The sequence below is a fragment of the Thermobia domestica genome, chromosome 5 (assembly GCF_964235325.1).
Source record: "Thermobia domestica chromosome 5, izTheDome1.hap1.1, whole genome shotgun sequence".
NCBI classification, from domain to species: Eukaryota; Metazoa; Arthropoda; class Insecta; order Zygentoma; family Lepismatidae; genus Thermobia; species Thermobia domestica.
In genome coordinates this window covers 308640073-308655511 of record NC_137458.1, presented here as the reverse complement: position 1 = coordinate 308655511, position 15439 = coordinate 308640073, and the positions used below count along the sequence as shown (strand labels likewise).

General features: G+C 35.7%; 1 protein-coding gene across 5 annotated transcripts in view; it reads left to right on the top strand.

The window, feature by feature from the left end:
* Nucleotides 1–15439, top strand: part of LOC145686776 (netrin receptor UNC5C-like) — a 773553-nt gene that overhangs the window by 738276 nt on the left and 19838 nt on the right. For 4 of the 5 annotated variants that reach the window (XM_081760431.1, XM_081760432.1, XM_081760435.1 and 1 more), the window contains 4 exons: nt 951–1286; nt 7214–7459; nt 9613–9779; nt 14226–14462. In XM_081760431.1, coding sequence (XP_081616557.1) covers nt 951–1286; nt 7214–7459; nt 9613–9779; nt 14226–14462 — 986 coding nt within the window. The remainder of the gene's footprint in view (nt 1–950; nt 1287–7213; nt 7460–9612; nt 9780–14225; nt 14463–15439) is intronic. The other variant, XM_081760434.1, reaches the window with a different exon arrangement.

Below are 15439 nucleotides of genomic sequence, written 5' to 3'. Positions count from 1 at the left end.
CGGGAGGAGTGTTGTTAATAAGGAAGTTCTTGAATAACTGAATTAAAATGCGACATGAAGCTTTGGTTGCTTGATGAACAAACTAAATAAATATAAACAATAAAGGTTTTTGGGAGGCCAAAGTCTTGTGGGAGCAGCAACTAATAGTAATAAAAATGTTCCCTTGCAGAATTCCAGTTCAAAAATGTCTAAATATTTCCTGGTTTAAACGGCCGTTAAAATGGTATGGAATTGTGGGGGGAGAATGATAAAGAAACCAGACAATTGGCTGAGGGTGGATCGAACATTAGTTACACTCCAGGGCCCGTTCCATATATGACAAATTATTAAAGGAATAATATTGACAAATCTCAAAGCCATACGAATAAATATTATTTCTAGGGCCCCTAATAGTAGACTTTTTTTTTTTTTTTTTGCTGAAATGGGCCCACGACTCATTTTTGTTTTATTGACCTTTTGTGTACTGTTTTGTTTATGTTATGTAGTGAACCTGTTTGATGCTTCATTTATAATTTGTCATGTTCGTATCGTACATGGAGTAAGAAAATTTTGTCTTAAAATGGACCCCCCTCAAACAGCGGGGAGCTTCCCTGGGATGGCAGTGCCCCCTGCCTCCCACAAGTTATGACCCTTTTCGGAATAGCCATGAGACCTTAGGACATCTAAAGGATATCATATGGGCAAGTGCTATGTAGATCTCTTTCAATATAAATATAATTAATATCTGCAAACTAGCAACGTATGTTTATTCAAGTACACAGTAATTAGTCATAAATCATATGCAACATTTATCACGTATGCCGTAAGAATTCGTAAAGACAATAATTGATTTTTAAAACTTGTTTTTGCTATTTTGAAAATCGTTAAAAACGAAAGTCAAATTAATGTTTAATTTCTATACAACCTGAAGAATGACATCAATACAAAAATCCTTTCCTTTTTCTTTCCAGATTACCAACCGGAATATTTCCCGGACCAGGATAAGAAGACTTTAGCCATCCAGCCAGACCTCACGCAAACAGTGAATGTTGTCACTGTACCTCCAACCACTGTGTGCTACGAGTACACGTACTCAGACCCTAATTGCAACAACAAATCACCATGCAGTGAGCATCATTACGACGTCCCTCACATCAGCAGTCCTCCCCCTACCGCATCGCCTGAAAGTCCCAGCTTGGTTGAAGTTCCGTCAACTTTATCACGAGGAACAGTGAGTCCTGCGACATCTATTGAGAAGGCTCCGAACTCAGATTCCAACCACAGCCTCACCAGTTCATTCTCTTCCTGTAAGTATTCGGCCAACTGCTGCCATCTATACGCTGGTTTTGTAACTACAATGAGAAGTCTCCACTTTGTTTATTTTTCGTAGCAGTTAAAAAAAGAAAAGAAAACCAACACAATTTAATGCTCTAAAAACAACGCTTTGTGTTTTTGTTACAAAGTAATGTTTGAAAAACTACTGGAGTGTTTATAAATAACAGTGTTAAATCGTGTAAATCGGTTTCCAAACCACTGTTTTAAATCGTTTCTAATCCACGTCAATTCCCATCTCGTTTTCTTGGTTTCTTTTGATTATTTACTCGGAATTAGTTTAGCGTGACGTTCTAACCAACCATTACAATTCATGTGATAAATATCCGTAATGAATGATAATTTCGGAAACAAAATTACTGGTACAGATTGAGAGCAGAGTCACCAATATACAAATGCTACATACATGATTTTGGATAAAAATCCACTCTTTAGTATGTTAAAAATAAGTGAGTTTACTATAAATTTTCAAAAATACATATGTAATAGTTTCAATTATTTTTGGCACTCAAAAACCTGGGGGCCTAGGCCCCCCGGTGCCGGTCTAGATCCATTTTTGATCGATGTGTGAGTAATCTGTGAAGTGAATAGAATGGAAATGCAGCAAAGATAAATGTAGTGTGTGCAATGGAGGAGTGGGAAATGTTGCAGGGATTATTTGCAGTTAGCGGAAGAGTACGTAAGAGTATGTATAGTGTATGAATACATATGTAGAACTATTTTTCCGTTTTGAGCTATGGTGGAATCATATATAGAATGTGATTTCAATTCTAAACCCCATATGTAGCAAACGTATGTGAGAAACGAAAGCGAACTTAACCTAAGCTAAACTAACCTAAAATAACCTAACCAAAATTAGCCAATATTTAACAAAATAGTAACAATTTTTATCAAAAAAGCGCTGTCTCCCAAAAGCCGACATATGCCAAAGTATTTTATATGCAACTTATGGGTTCTTCAAACAGGAGAATGATGTTTATGAAAAATATTTGAAACGTATGTATAACTTCTTTTCTGATTTTGAAGATACTTGTTACTGCAAATCCATTTCACTAGAATTATGTAAACCTTTATACAATTGTACCTAGATAACAATTCACACAGGAGCGTCATTTCAGATTTTGTTTGGGAAGGGGGGGGGGGGCAAAACCCCTCGATATAAGTAAAATTTCACGTTTTTCACTCATTTACTACTACTCTATTGATAAAATCTATATAAATCTCAAACTGAGGGGGGCAAATGCCCCTCCCTGCCCCCCTAAATGACGCCCCTGAATTCACAACGTTAATACCGAATCAAGTCTTTCCTCATGTCTTAAAAGAATGGATTCAACTAATTCATATGTGACCCGTTATGCAAAATTTTGATAAATACAAAATCGGAAATTAGATTTGGTTTAGAGTCAATTTCAGAAACGAAACTATGTGAGACATGGACCTACAACTTAACGTGGGATCCAAACCACTTAAGCTCCAACCGGGAATCGTAACCGGACCTCCCACGCCAAAGGCGCGTATGCAAACCGCCCAGCTACGAGGGAAGTCCTAGAGTATATGAATGCTGTCCCCATTTACAAGCAGAAATTTCGAGAAACCTGAAAAACATGTTCACTTATTATTTTGAATAGGGATTTTATAAAGCAAGATTAATTTCTCCCTTTAGAATATGTATTTCAATCAAAATCAACTGATAAATAGATGTAATAATAATAATAATAATAATAATAATAATAATAATAATAATAATAATAATAATAATAATAATAATAATAATAATAATAATAATATCTTAACCCAAGTGCTAAATTCATTAAAAAATGCAATTCAAACGGTTCAGCCATTTCTTCAATTTGGCCATTTTATGAATATAAAATTGGAAATTAAAATATTTTTAGCTGTAGAATTTTTTTTCAAGCGGAATTTTTCGAAAATGTAACACGAGTCCGTTTATTTTTAAAAGACGAGTTTCATTCTCCTAAACTGAGGGACTCGAAAGAGTATATTTGCTAAAAATTTCGAATCCCCTCATTTCTTTTTAGAAAATCATCATGAAACGATAAAAATCTTGGTTCGAGCGAAATGCTTATTATGTTCAAAAATTTATTTCCAACGGTTTAGCGTGAGTTCCTTTGCGTCCAAGCGGTTAGCGGTAGGGATGGCAACAAAAATTCGGTTCCGGCGGAACCGGTTCTTGGAGATCCGGTTTACAGAACCGGTTCCAGACCTGGATCCGAAAACCCGGTTCCAGAACCAGATCTTAGGAATCGGTTTTAGACCTGTATCCAAAACCCGCTTCCAGGACCGGATCTTAGGAACCGGTTTCAGACCTGGATCCCAAGAACCGGTTCCAGACCTGGATCCGTTCAGAGCCGAAAACCGGTTCCGCCAGGAACCGGTTCTGGCCATCCCTAGTTAGCGCACGCACCTTTCGCGTGTGAGACCCGGGTTCGATTTCCGATGGTAGCTTATGTGGTTCGGATCATACGTTAACTTGTAGGTCTTTGTCTCATATAGCCTTACTGCTGAAGGGGACGCTTAACTGAAATCAACTCAACGGTTCCGCTATTGTGTTGTGAAAAGATGACATATAGTGTCTATTTAATTTTTATATAAATAGATGCAGGAATTCGTCTTTACATCGTTAAGTGTCAGAAGAGACAAATTGATGCAGGAATTCGTCTTTACATCGTTGTGTCAGAAGAGACAATTTTGAAGAAATATACCTTTATAAGCTGATAACTGGACAGTTCCTTTTCTTATTAATGGTACCGTATTAGCTTTAAAGCAAAACTATAAAAGATGTACAGAACTATTTTAATGCTAGTAACATTACCCACGAAATGAGACGAGATAACAAACAGACTTTTTTGTCTCATCTTTTAGATTTTGTTGGAATTTCGTCCCAGCTCTGGAAATTTTTAAAATTCTTGTCCCGAAAATTCCTCGTCTTCTTTTCAAAATACATAAACTGGGCTTTTACGGTGACGAATCTATTCCGTCTCCCCCCGACTTTTTTTAAGTAACAAAAGTAAATAGCCTTTTATTCTTTATTGTAAAATTTTTGAAGCATGAGATATAATTTGAGTTGCAGTTTTTCTGTTATGCAATGTCAACGACCAACCTAGCCATACACTGTAATATCCATCGGCAGGGCCGGATTTAGGAGCTGCAAAGGTGTACATGCACCCCCCCCCCTTGTTTGTAAATATACACTACCTAAAATGAGAAGCTAGCAGTGAAAATAGCAATACTTTCCGAAAATTTCTGCTACCATGTTTCTTTTTGGATTTAAAAGAAAGCGATGTTTTGCAAAATCAACAATTTATGTCAATATTCTGAAGGTTGAAGGAAAAGAATTTACCGAGAGCAGACATTTACCATTTCTAGGGCAATCCTCATTCATACCACAGACCCTACAGTGTTTAAAAATATAAAATATACTGGTAGATATTGGTGCACCCCCTGTCAGAAAATCCTGGATCCGGCTCTGTCCATCGGGAGAGAGTTAAGTTGGAAATTTCTGCAAGATCCATGTAAAATTGTAAAATCATGCAAGGGCGCGCATGTTGTGATTTTCAAGGGGGCAAGTATAAGCGACGTTTCAGAAATAGTTTCACATTTTTCTGTAACTAACGTAAAAATTCTATTGGATTTTCGATATTCTGAAGTACAATTTCCTCGCCCCAACTTGCCCCCCTGAAGGGCGCCCTTGAACTCATGATATATCTATCATAGTCTGGGCTCTGGCTGCCCCCAGTTTTTACCTTCTAGACACGCCACTGGGCTTTTAAAAGTAGTCTTGGTACAATTTAGCATTTAGTAATAGAAAATTCAAGGGCTACATAGTGACAAATGTTAAATTAGCATTAATTAAAAAGAATATATATTATCTACATTATTTCAATGTTTATGCCCAAGCGAACTTAAAAAGTCTTTCCCAGCACATAAAAAGACAAGTTTTCTGAGTATAAATGAAACGCAAAGATATTAATTAAACTTCTGCTGCATTATGCGGAGTCGTTTTGAAGTATGATTGGCGTCATACTAAAGGCCTGACTACTTCATGAAATATAATTATGTTAGTCGAACTCTTTAGTATGGCACTAATAACGCTTCAGTACGATTGCATAAGACCTCTGGGGCCTTATGCAGAGTCGTACTGACGCGTGATTAGTGACATACTAGATTTCGACTAACATATATTTCATGTAGTCAGGCCTTTACTATGACGCTAATCATACGTCAAAACGACTCTGTACAAGACCACTGATCTTATGGTTGACTTGTAAAATTTCTCGTCTCGTCTCGCGAACGATACAAGAATTACCGGTATCAAGAATTTTCATCTCGAAATTAGAAATGAACTCTTCGTATTATCGACTATCGTCTCGTAATCGAGACGAGCCAAAAAAAATTCTCTAATTGCAAGGTAACTAGAGCAGAAACTTAAGGAAATTAACCATTTGTAAGACTAGATTGACTGCCTTGAAAAGGAGTTTAAAAATACAGATTTAGGTTTCATGAAAATATTACAAAATTCAAGAAATAATAAAAGGTGTGTAAAATATTAAATCTTGAGAGGTAATAAAAATATATGATGTTTCGATTTTACTGAAAATATCATAAAATACAAAAATACATTTTAAGTTTTAAAATGATTTTTTTAAAAAAATGTTTGAGTTCGTGCATTTGTATTTTTGGCGCATCACTCATAACAGTTATTGAAAAAATATAATTCTTTCAGTGATTTCCTTCTTATACCCCTAAAACATTTGCAGTGGGCGACGTGAAAATATCTGACGGCATAGATAAAATTAAAGGGGGCCACCACAAGTATTTGTTGAAATTTACAATTCTTTTACGATTTGTGTATAAATACGGTTTCCAAATGTATGGCATAAAAACTAAACCAACCTGTACTAGATGGTAACTAAAAAAGCACAAATGCTAACTAATCGAGTTAGGGCAGGGCGCAGGATTCCATCCGAAGGAAGCAGGCGCATCCGCGATGGTGGATATATATATATATATATATATATATATATATATATATATATATATATATATATATATATATATATATATATATATATATATATATATATATATATATATATATAAGCGAGGGCAGTGAAAAGAAGTGAGTTTTGGCAATGATACGATTTTCAATAGCCCTTGTCATGCTTTTATAGTAGTAACACTCCACTTGTAAACATAAACAACATACAACTTCTGCACACTCTATTTACACTGCCGATGGAAAATAGCATCTAATAGTGTCATTTTTCATATACACTCACTTATTTTTTCTCTCGTAAAGCACCTGTAATGATTTTACACTAGTAACAGTACACTTGTAAACCTAAAATACAGCTGTATTACTTTGTATAGTTTTGTTACCTGCTGAAAGTTGTACCTCATAAATATGATCTTTTATGTAAAGTATTGAATTTACGTGTAAATCTTCCAAAATGTGGTGCGCCGAAACTATACCAGCACCTTTGAGTTCATAAATTGTTTAATATTTAAATGAGTACATGATTTTTTTTTAAAGTATTAAGTACATTTGAAACTGTATAGTGTCAAGATGCGAAGTGTAACTATTGAGAAGTTATATTCTGGGTCCATATTTCGTTAATTAAGGAGGTCCAAATCTAACCTAACCTAACCTAATATAACGTTATATTATGTAATCAAACGAAAATCAATAGAAAGAAGTGGAGAAATTGCAAATTCCGTGTGGAAGAAATTACTGGACCCTCTTAACGGAAACATTGACCATATTCTGGTAAATGTTTTTATATTTATTATATTTCTGTCTTCTTTCTTCTTTTTTTCCTGCTGTTCTCTGTTTGGACTAAGTAAAATAAGCAAGTAGATGACTTAAATGTTTCTGTTCCAGCTCCATCTCGTCCGGGTTCTTCGTATGATGCCGAAGTTTCTTCGTATCATCAAGCGCCCATCTTACCTCGTGGCCTTGACCCTGAATGTGTGAGTATGGCAACAGTGACCCATGCAGGGGCTCGATTGTCGCTACCAGAATCTGGAGTTACCCTCACAGTGCCAGAAGGTGCCCTGGGACGTGGCCAAAGAGAAGAAATATTTGTAGCTGTACTCAGAGAAGATAAAGATAGGCCCAAATTGTCAGGTAAAGTAAATAGATTGTATTTCTTTTAATAATAGAATAGTCCGAGATATGAAAAAAAAAAAAGATTTATATTACAGTGAAACATGTTAAATATCTTCGCTACGTTTTTCAAGACTTTCTGGGCCTTATGCAGAGTCGTTTTGACGTGTGATTAACGCCATACTACGGAGTTGACTAACAGATGGTTATCAACATTGTATTCAGAGTCTCTGATTAGGAAGTAGTATCTGACGAAGTTAATCACATGAGACTAATTAATCCAGAGCAGAAACTAATCTTTTACCTACGGTTTAGCGTGCGACACAACATTTCGTATTTCGTAATTCATGTGTTTTCATTTTTACAGACTACGCATGCGCTCACCTACTTTTCCGTAGTTGTTACATTTATTTTACTCACCGATGCATTGGGGTTCTATAAGTTAATCATACCCAAATCATCATTTTAGTTGTACTCAAAGTAGACACTGAATACCAAAAACTGCACCTTCCTTAGTAAGGATTTAGTATGCTTACTATCTAGTCTATGACTAACCTTCGATTAACGAATTCTCTCTGAATACCGCCCTCTGAGTTATTAATGACTGCTTTAAATACTGGGTGTATCAGAAATTTAAAAAGTAAGCTGTCTGAACTAGATATATTTAAATAGATCCGAAACTTCCTCATCATAGTTTGCAATAAATGAAATTATAGAGTCACTATTGACTATTTGTTCCGAATTTATTACAGTATTTTTTGCGCTAATTTCTAGGAAACAAAGAACATATGACTTACACCACTCTAACTTTAATCTGTCCATACAACCTCAGTGTTTTTTGGGACTTCAAAACTTAAAACTAACCAACCAGCTAACAAATATGTTCCTATCATGTTCTACCTTAAGACAAGTTTCGCTGTATGCATAACTTATTATTTATTTATATACGTTTTATGTTTTATTTATTTATTTATTAACAGTTTTATGTTTTATTTAGCTACTTCTTGGTTTATTATTTGTTAACAAAATTCCAGATAAGCAATGGGGAGATTTTAAACAATGGGAAGGGGTTTTGAGACAAATTAGATCATTAGCATCGTTATCATAGGTATTCTGCCATTATTGACAGGTCACTTCCCGCAGCTGAGAAGCTTCCCTGTTCCACAGTCCTCCACTATCCTCTTCGTCTTCTCGTACAACTTTTTTGTTCTGATGTCGTCAATTAATTGTAGTCTTCGTCCCCTCCCTCTCTTTCCTGCCACCATACCCTCTAGCACGTCCCTCATGATATAGTTCCTTCTTAGCCAATGTCCCAACCAGTTTCTCTTCCTCTTCTTAAGAATACCTAAAATTGTTCTTTTCTCCCTCACCATTTTTTAACATCCTCTCATTTGTTTTCCGCTTGACCCAGTTAATTATCGCCATTCTTCTTCACACCCATATTTCGAAAGCTTTGGGTCCTTTTTCATCATTGCATAATGTCCATGTTTCTGACCCATACAGTGCAATACTCCACACGAAGCATTTTATAATTTTTTTTCTCAACTTTTTATTCAAGGTATTTTCTTCCTCTTAAAGGCTTCTTTCGCCATTCCTACCTTTGCTTTTATTTCACATTCACACTTCATATCACTAATAATACAACCCAAGCATCGAAAACTAGTCACCTGTTCTATTTTTTCCTATCCTACTTCTATAGTTGACGCCGACCGCTTCGTTCCAATGACAACGGCTTTAGTCTTTCTAACATTTATTTTCATCCCATATTCTTCACAGCCCTTCCTCAATTTTCTAACATCTTATTAATTTTCTTTTCAGATTGCGCAACAAGGGCCATATCATCTGCAAATCGTATACACCTAATTATTCTATCTCCTTCATTTCGTAGGCTCTTTTTCACTATCTTCTCTAGATTGAGGGAAATATTGTTTGTGAGAGACAACATCCCTCGTATAATTTAATATTATCGTCTCTGAATTTGATTTTCGACTAGCATAAAACAGAAATATATTTTAGTCAAGATGGCCGACTGTGGATTCAAACCGTAATCTCCCAATTACGAAGAAAAGACACTAAATTTATTTATACAAGTGAGAAAATAAAGTTTAATTTTGCCCTTTATATAATAATAATAATAATAACAATAATAATAATGACCATGTTTTCTTTTGTAGATCGCCAGACTCAACTAAGTCCTGTGATTATGTGTGGACCCTTAGGTCTAATTTTTAAGAAGCCTTCTATATTAAGCTTCCATCATTGTGCCAACTTGAAACATGGTCACTGGAATGTTTCTGTGTTCTACAGTGATTCTCGGCCAGAGGATCCTCCCGTGTGGCAGGTCAGTATTTAACACATAATCTTACATATGATCTTTTATCTTAATTATGAATGGCATAGATAACACATTGTTTTAAAATTTAAGTATCTTACCCCTCAAGTGTTCTAAAATACGAGGGTGATTCAGAAAGTAATGCCTCCAAGGGGATATCTTTATTTGTGTTTGACAGATACCACCGGTATAGGTATTAGTGGAAAGCTTGCAATGTCAGCTACAAATAGTGGTATCATTTTTCAAAGTTTTTCATGCCATCGGCGAAGATCGTGGTGGATGCTGACTACATTATTGCCGAACTGCTGCGTCCACCTCTGCGTCACAACTGTAGCGTTGGTCCTTAAAGTGACCCTTAACTTTGGAGAAGAGCCAAAAGTCACAGGGCGCAAGATCCGGACTGTAGACAGGATGAGGCAGAATGTCAACAACACTTTCCCAGCAGATGGGACAACTTGGAATTTTTTTAGCGGAGGAGAGGACGTGTGGCAATACTCGATCGACTGACGATTCGTTTCCGGGTCGTAATGGCGGATCCACGACTCGTCGCCGGCGATAAATGTTCCTGGGTGCACAACGTTCCGCAGTCAGAAATTCAATGACAGCTCGCTGTTTCAACCGAACTTTACCACTGTATGCCATAGATTGCTCCATTACTCTGGAACGAGAAGAGATAGAAAGGTGAAAAAGTGACATTCTATAGCTTAGACATTAATGATAAGCAGTTCAAAATGTTTGCAGTACTCTTGGCCAAGCAGTGGGCTTGGAGGCATTACTTTTTGAATCGCCTTGGTATTGATACATCATTAGCAATCACTCACAATTTCGAAAGCAGAATGGACGTCGTTTTTCCGGACATGTGGATAATAAAGATTTTAGAAGATATGTTGTCGTCTTACATCTGAAAGAAATGACGAAGTGTTTCACATATTGAGATTCAATAAACGTTCAGTAGAATTGAAGATTTACACTTACAAGATGTGAATACATACAGGGTGAGTCAAAATGATGTTCCCGATTTCAGAGATTATGTTTTTGGTTTTAATAACACGTATGTAAACAGAGATTACACGCATTGCTTGATCAACTTAAAAAGTTTTCTTCTAACATATTATAAATCTTAAATAATGCGATCCACAATTTACACGACACACATCTAATCTATAATGGAGTTCCTGCCAAACTGTTCCTAGCATGTCAGGGTCGATATCGGTCATACCTGCAGAGATGCGCTCCCGCAATTCAACCACAGTTGCACCAAGTGGCGGCACAAATACCCTAAATTTTCCACAGATATGCAGTTGAACTTGCACAACGAACTCAGTTGCATGAAAATCAAGCACACGGAACGCTTTCTGCTGGCCTGTAGAGGCCATATTCAGGATGTCTATCGGTCACGAATGTCATGAAATCAGAAAATGGTCATAAAAATCACGAAAAAGTCACGAAATTTAGCTTTTGGTCACGATTTTTTTAAAATTGCAAAAGTAAGTACAGATTGGAAAATTTTGTTGTATAACACGTGAAAATTCAACACCAAAAATTTCAATGGTTGGCTTTAGACGCTACCAAATCGCAAGCAAAGTACGTTTCTATCCTATCGCATAAATGAAAATTCGGCCTAATTCACACCCAAATTCGCTCTTGAAAATATTAGCAAATTTTATGATTTTGTAAAGAAAAGGTCACGAAAAAGTCACGAAATTTCATTGTGGAATTTTAGTAGACACCCTGATATTGCTTAGTTTGACTAAACTTCTTTCTGGTGGACGTATACGTAACTACGTCTCTGCAATAGAAAGAGAAAAAACTTTTTGAGATTATATTCCAGAAAAAAATATACTCGAATTATAAATTAACCAAATCGGGAACATCATTTTGACTCACCCGCTATAAAAAATGAGTATGGTCTTTTAATTCTAATAAACGTTTATTACATTTCAATAAGCGGGAAACCTGAGGAAGACAGAGAATATTCTAAAAGAATTATCCACACGTTCGGGTAAAACACGGCCGTTTCGCGTTCAAAATTATCGGTTATTGAGAACATATCAACATTTTTGTAACACTTGAGAGGTAAGAAGTTTAAATCTCATAATGGTTAGTTTTAAATTTAAGTATTTTTATACTTAAGGTCAAACCAGATTTGTGGGATAATTTTGATTGTAATTGTAAAAGTTTAAGAATGGAAGTGGGTATGATATTATTGTTGTGTGGGAAAGTTGACAATCTATCTGTGTGAATACATTATATTTTCGATCCTTAATTGACTTTTCAAATAAATCTAGTTAAGAGCCTGACTTATTAAAAATAATACAAAATTTACCATTTTTCTTTTGCTTGTTTTTCATAAGTGAAAGGAGATAATGAAATACAACTTACCACAATCATAGATAATGTTATTCTACAACAGAAAATATGAACCTGAAGAATTCTCAGTGTTGCCATCTATAGAAATCATAATGTTGCCAGAACAACAATTCCCCCAAAATCTAAGTTAAGGCAGCGACTAGAGGAACGAACTCAACTGCATTTGATTACGTATCATATTGTCTTTGTATCCTGCGAACTATTTTTTGAAATAATAGTTGTATTTAGTTTGTAATTAAACAAAATAGTTTTAACATACAGTTATTAAAATTAAATAATAATGTAATTTAAAAAGTAGTTAACAGGATACCAAAACAACATGATACGTAATCAAATGTTGTTGAGTTCGTTCCTCCAGTCGCTGCCTTAACTTAGATTTTGGGGAAAATGTTATTCTGACAACACTGAAAATTCTTTAGATTCATATTTTCTGTTGTGGAATAACATTATCTGTAAGTTGCATTTCAATTTCTTCTTTGACTTATGAATAAACAAATAAAAGAAAAATAGTAGTTTTATTATTATTATTATTTTTAGGAAGTCAGGCTCTGAAGTGGGGAAAATGTACTGAGGTGTTCAAGATTAAAAAAGAAAATCAACAGCTTAAATTGTCTTCATCAAGGAAAATTTAGGACAAGATTTTGTAGATAGTATTAAAGAAATATGTGAGAGGATAATCAAATATTAAATTAATTTTGTGAATTTGTTTTACAATCTTATGCCAGTGATGATGACGTATTCTCGCAAAACCCTGCAACGCGTGTAAGCTGAGTTATCTACTGACGACGAAGTATAAAATAGTGAAAGCTTTAGTGTTTTCTGAATTTTATTACAGGATCTAATATAGAAACTGAAATCGTAACAATGTAATGTAAGACATTTGTATTCTGGAAGTTAAGTATTGAATTCCTTGGTATCGAGTTGTTTAGTTATTGAGTTCCTGGCTTACTTTAGAAACTTGCAGAAACGTGGAAGGTGAAATAATATATTCCGAAAACTTAATTAGTGAGATGTAATATCCTTGAAAAATGTTTAACTTCTGATACAATGTACCTGAACAAATTAGATATCAAAACATGAGACAAATCTTTTGCTGTGCCCTGCGTAATTCGTGATATAAATATATAAATGGACTTATATTACAAGAGATGCATCTTAAAAGAACTTTCAGGGGTAGTTATTTGTAGGAAAACAAGACATTTCTGTTGAAACTGTTCTATAATCAAGCGGCCTTGTGCATATGTTAATATTATGTCTTAGCTTAGGTACATAATTGCTACACTTAAGATTAAATGAATGGACGTATTTGGATCCGTAATATGCTTCTAGTAGGATGTGAATGAGTGAAAATACACACTGAATACAGTGCCCAACGACGGCCCCACATAAGAACTCCAAACGAAAAACAGTTTAAGCAACATTGGAATTATAACAAAAATGTTTAACTAATTTGATTCTAACGTTACATTTCCAAGACTAGGACCCCGAGATCTACTCCCGGTGGTAGCTCATGTGGTTCGGATCCCACGTTAAGCAGTAGGTCTACATCTCATATAGTCTTGCTGCTGATCAATTTTTTAGTATATTTTTTTCTAGTTTTTAATGTCTTTTGCTGGTCTTGTTTAGCATTTATGTTTGTTAACAGTGCTTTCACAGCTCCAGTAGAGTAGTAGATGTGGGATTTTCTGGCTATGTTACCTTTGCGGTGTGTAAGAAGCAATATTATTAGTCTACGTTCGGTCAATCTCGTCTTCTCTGACTTTCTGACATTATACAGAATAGGATGGGGAAGATAAATCTGAATATGAAATTACTATTTATATATTGTTGTAAATACATTTTTTTCCATTTTAATCGTTTTCTTGTAACCTAAACCGTAGATTCACTTTTGTGTTTTTCCTACTGGGGGCCTTTAAAGTTATTTTTATAAGCATAGAAGCCCGCTAAAATTTGTTCTGGCGACGCCACTGCATCATAAACAATGCTTGATTAACAATAATACCAGTTAGTTTATTTAGCACAACTGAATTTTGCAATGTAATTAGTGATCCCTATAACTAACGGATGTGTGTGTCCCACACTTAGAAGCTGGTGACCCTTGGTGAAGAAACCATCAACACCCCTGTGTTCACCCAACTGGACCACAACGAAGTGTACTTAGTCTCCGATCAGCTCACTCGATTCGTCTTGGTTGGAGAGTCAGCGCCAACAGGGAAGGCTGTTAAGTCCCTTAAACTGGCAGTGTTTGCTCCACCGCTTCAGCAGCCGTTGGACTACAATGTCAGAGTGTATACGTTGGAGGATACCGTAGCTGCTCTTGAGGTAAGGCACTCTCTTTAATTTAATTTTACAACCATTATAAAAGTATTATTTGGAAATATAATAAGGAGCGAGTCTGGCATATGTTGTAAAATCGAACAGTTACTCACGCGTGATATCCCTCTATAATGATTTTCTTGAGATGTTTCAGAAGCTTCTCCTCTCTTCGTCAGTCACACTTGAAAAAGATGAAAGCCCATAGGCATCCATATCTTGCGTTCAGCTCTATCCTTTTCTAACGAGAAACAGAATCTTGAGGCACTTTTTAATACTTGCTACCAAGCTTTTCAATACTTGTTCTCGAACACACAGTGAAAAGCTGTTCAGTTTCTTTTAAGAAACATGACTTACCTTGAACTTCAATTATGTTCCTTTAATTGGATATTTCCATTCGCGCGGGAATCATTTTCAGCACCATGTTATTTTCTTTTCTTTTCTTTCTTTTGTGCCACCGGATTCTTTCTTTTGCAATTGTGGTTTAAGCTTTCGTATAAAACACTTTTTTTCCTTTTTTTTCACACAGTATTTCATAGCTTGATTCCGGTTATTAATTTTCATCTATTAATGATTATATTATTACTGTCATCTTAACAGGTTACTCGCTGTTTTATGAAAGGACTGCTTATTCGAATTAACTTTTTTTTATGTAGACTTCCATTAGGAGGACACTATAGTCAAGTGGATGTCCCGGGTTCGATTCCCGGTCGGTGCTTCTCAATATTCGGCGTCCATTCAGCGTCGTGAAGCAAACTGGGGAGCTACTAGGCCTAGAAAGCTCCCGATGGACAGATTAGTGACAGGGCGACGCAGCGCGGTGACCATGGGCTCGTCGCTAGACGACGTAGTTCAGCCAGTCACTGACAGATGGCGTTGGTGCGGCTCAGGCCCTCAAATAGGTTGTTTCGCCAAGTGATCTGTTTTGTAGAATTCCATAATATTGTCTTTCAATTTTGATGCTACTAATATTGTTATTGAAATTC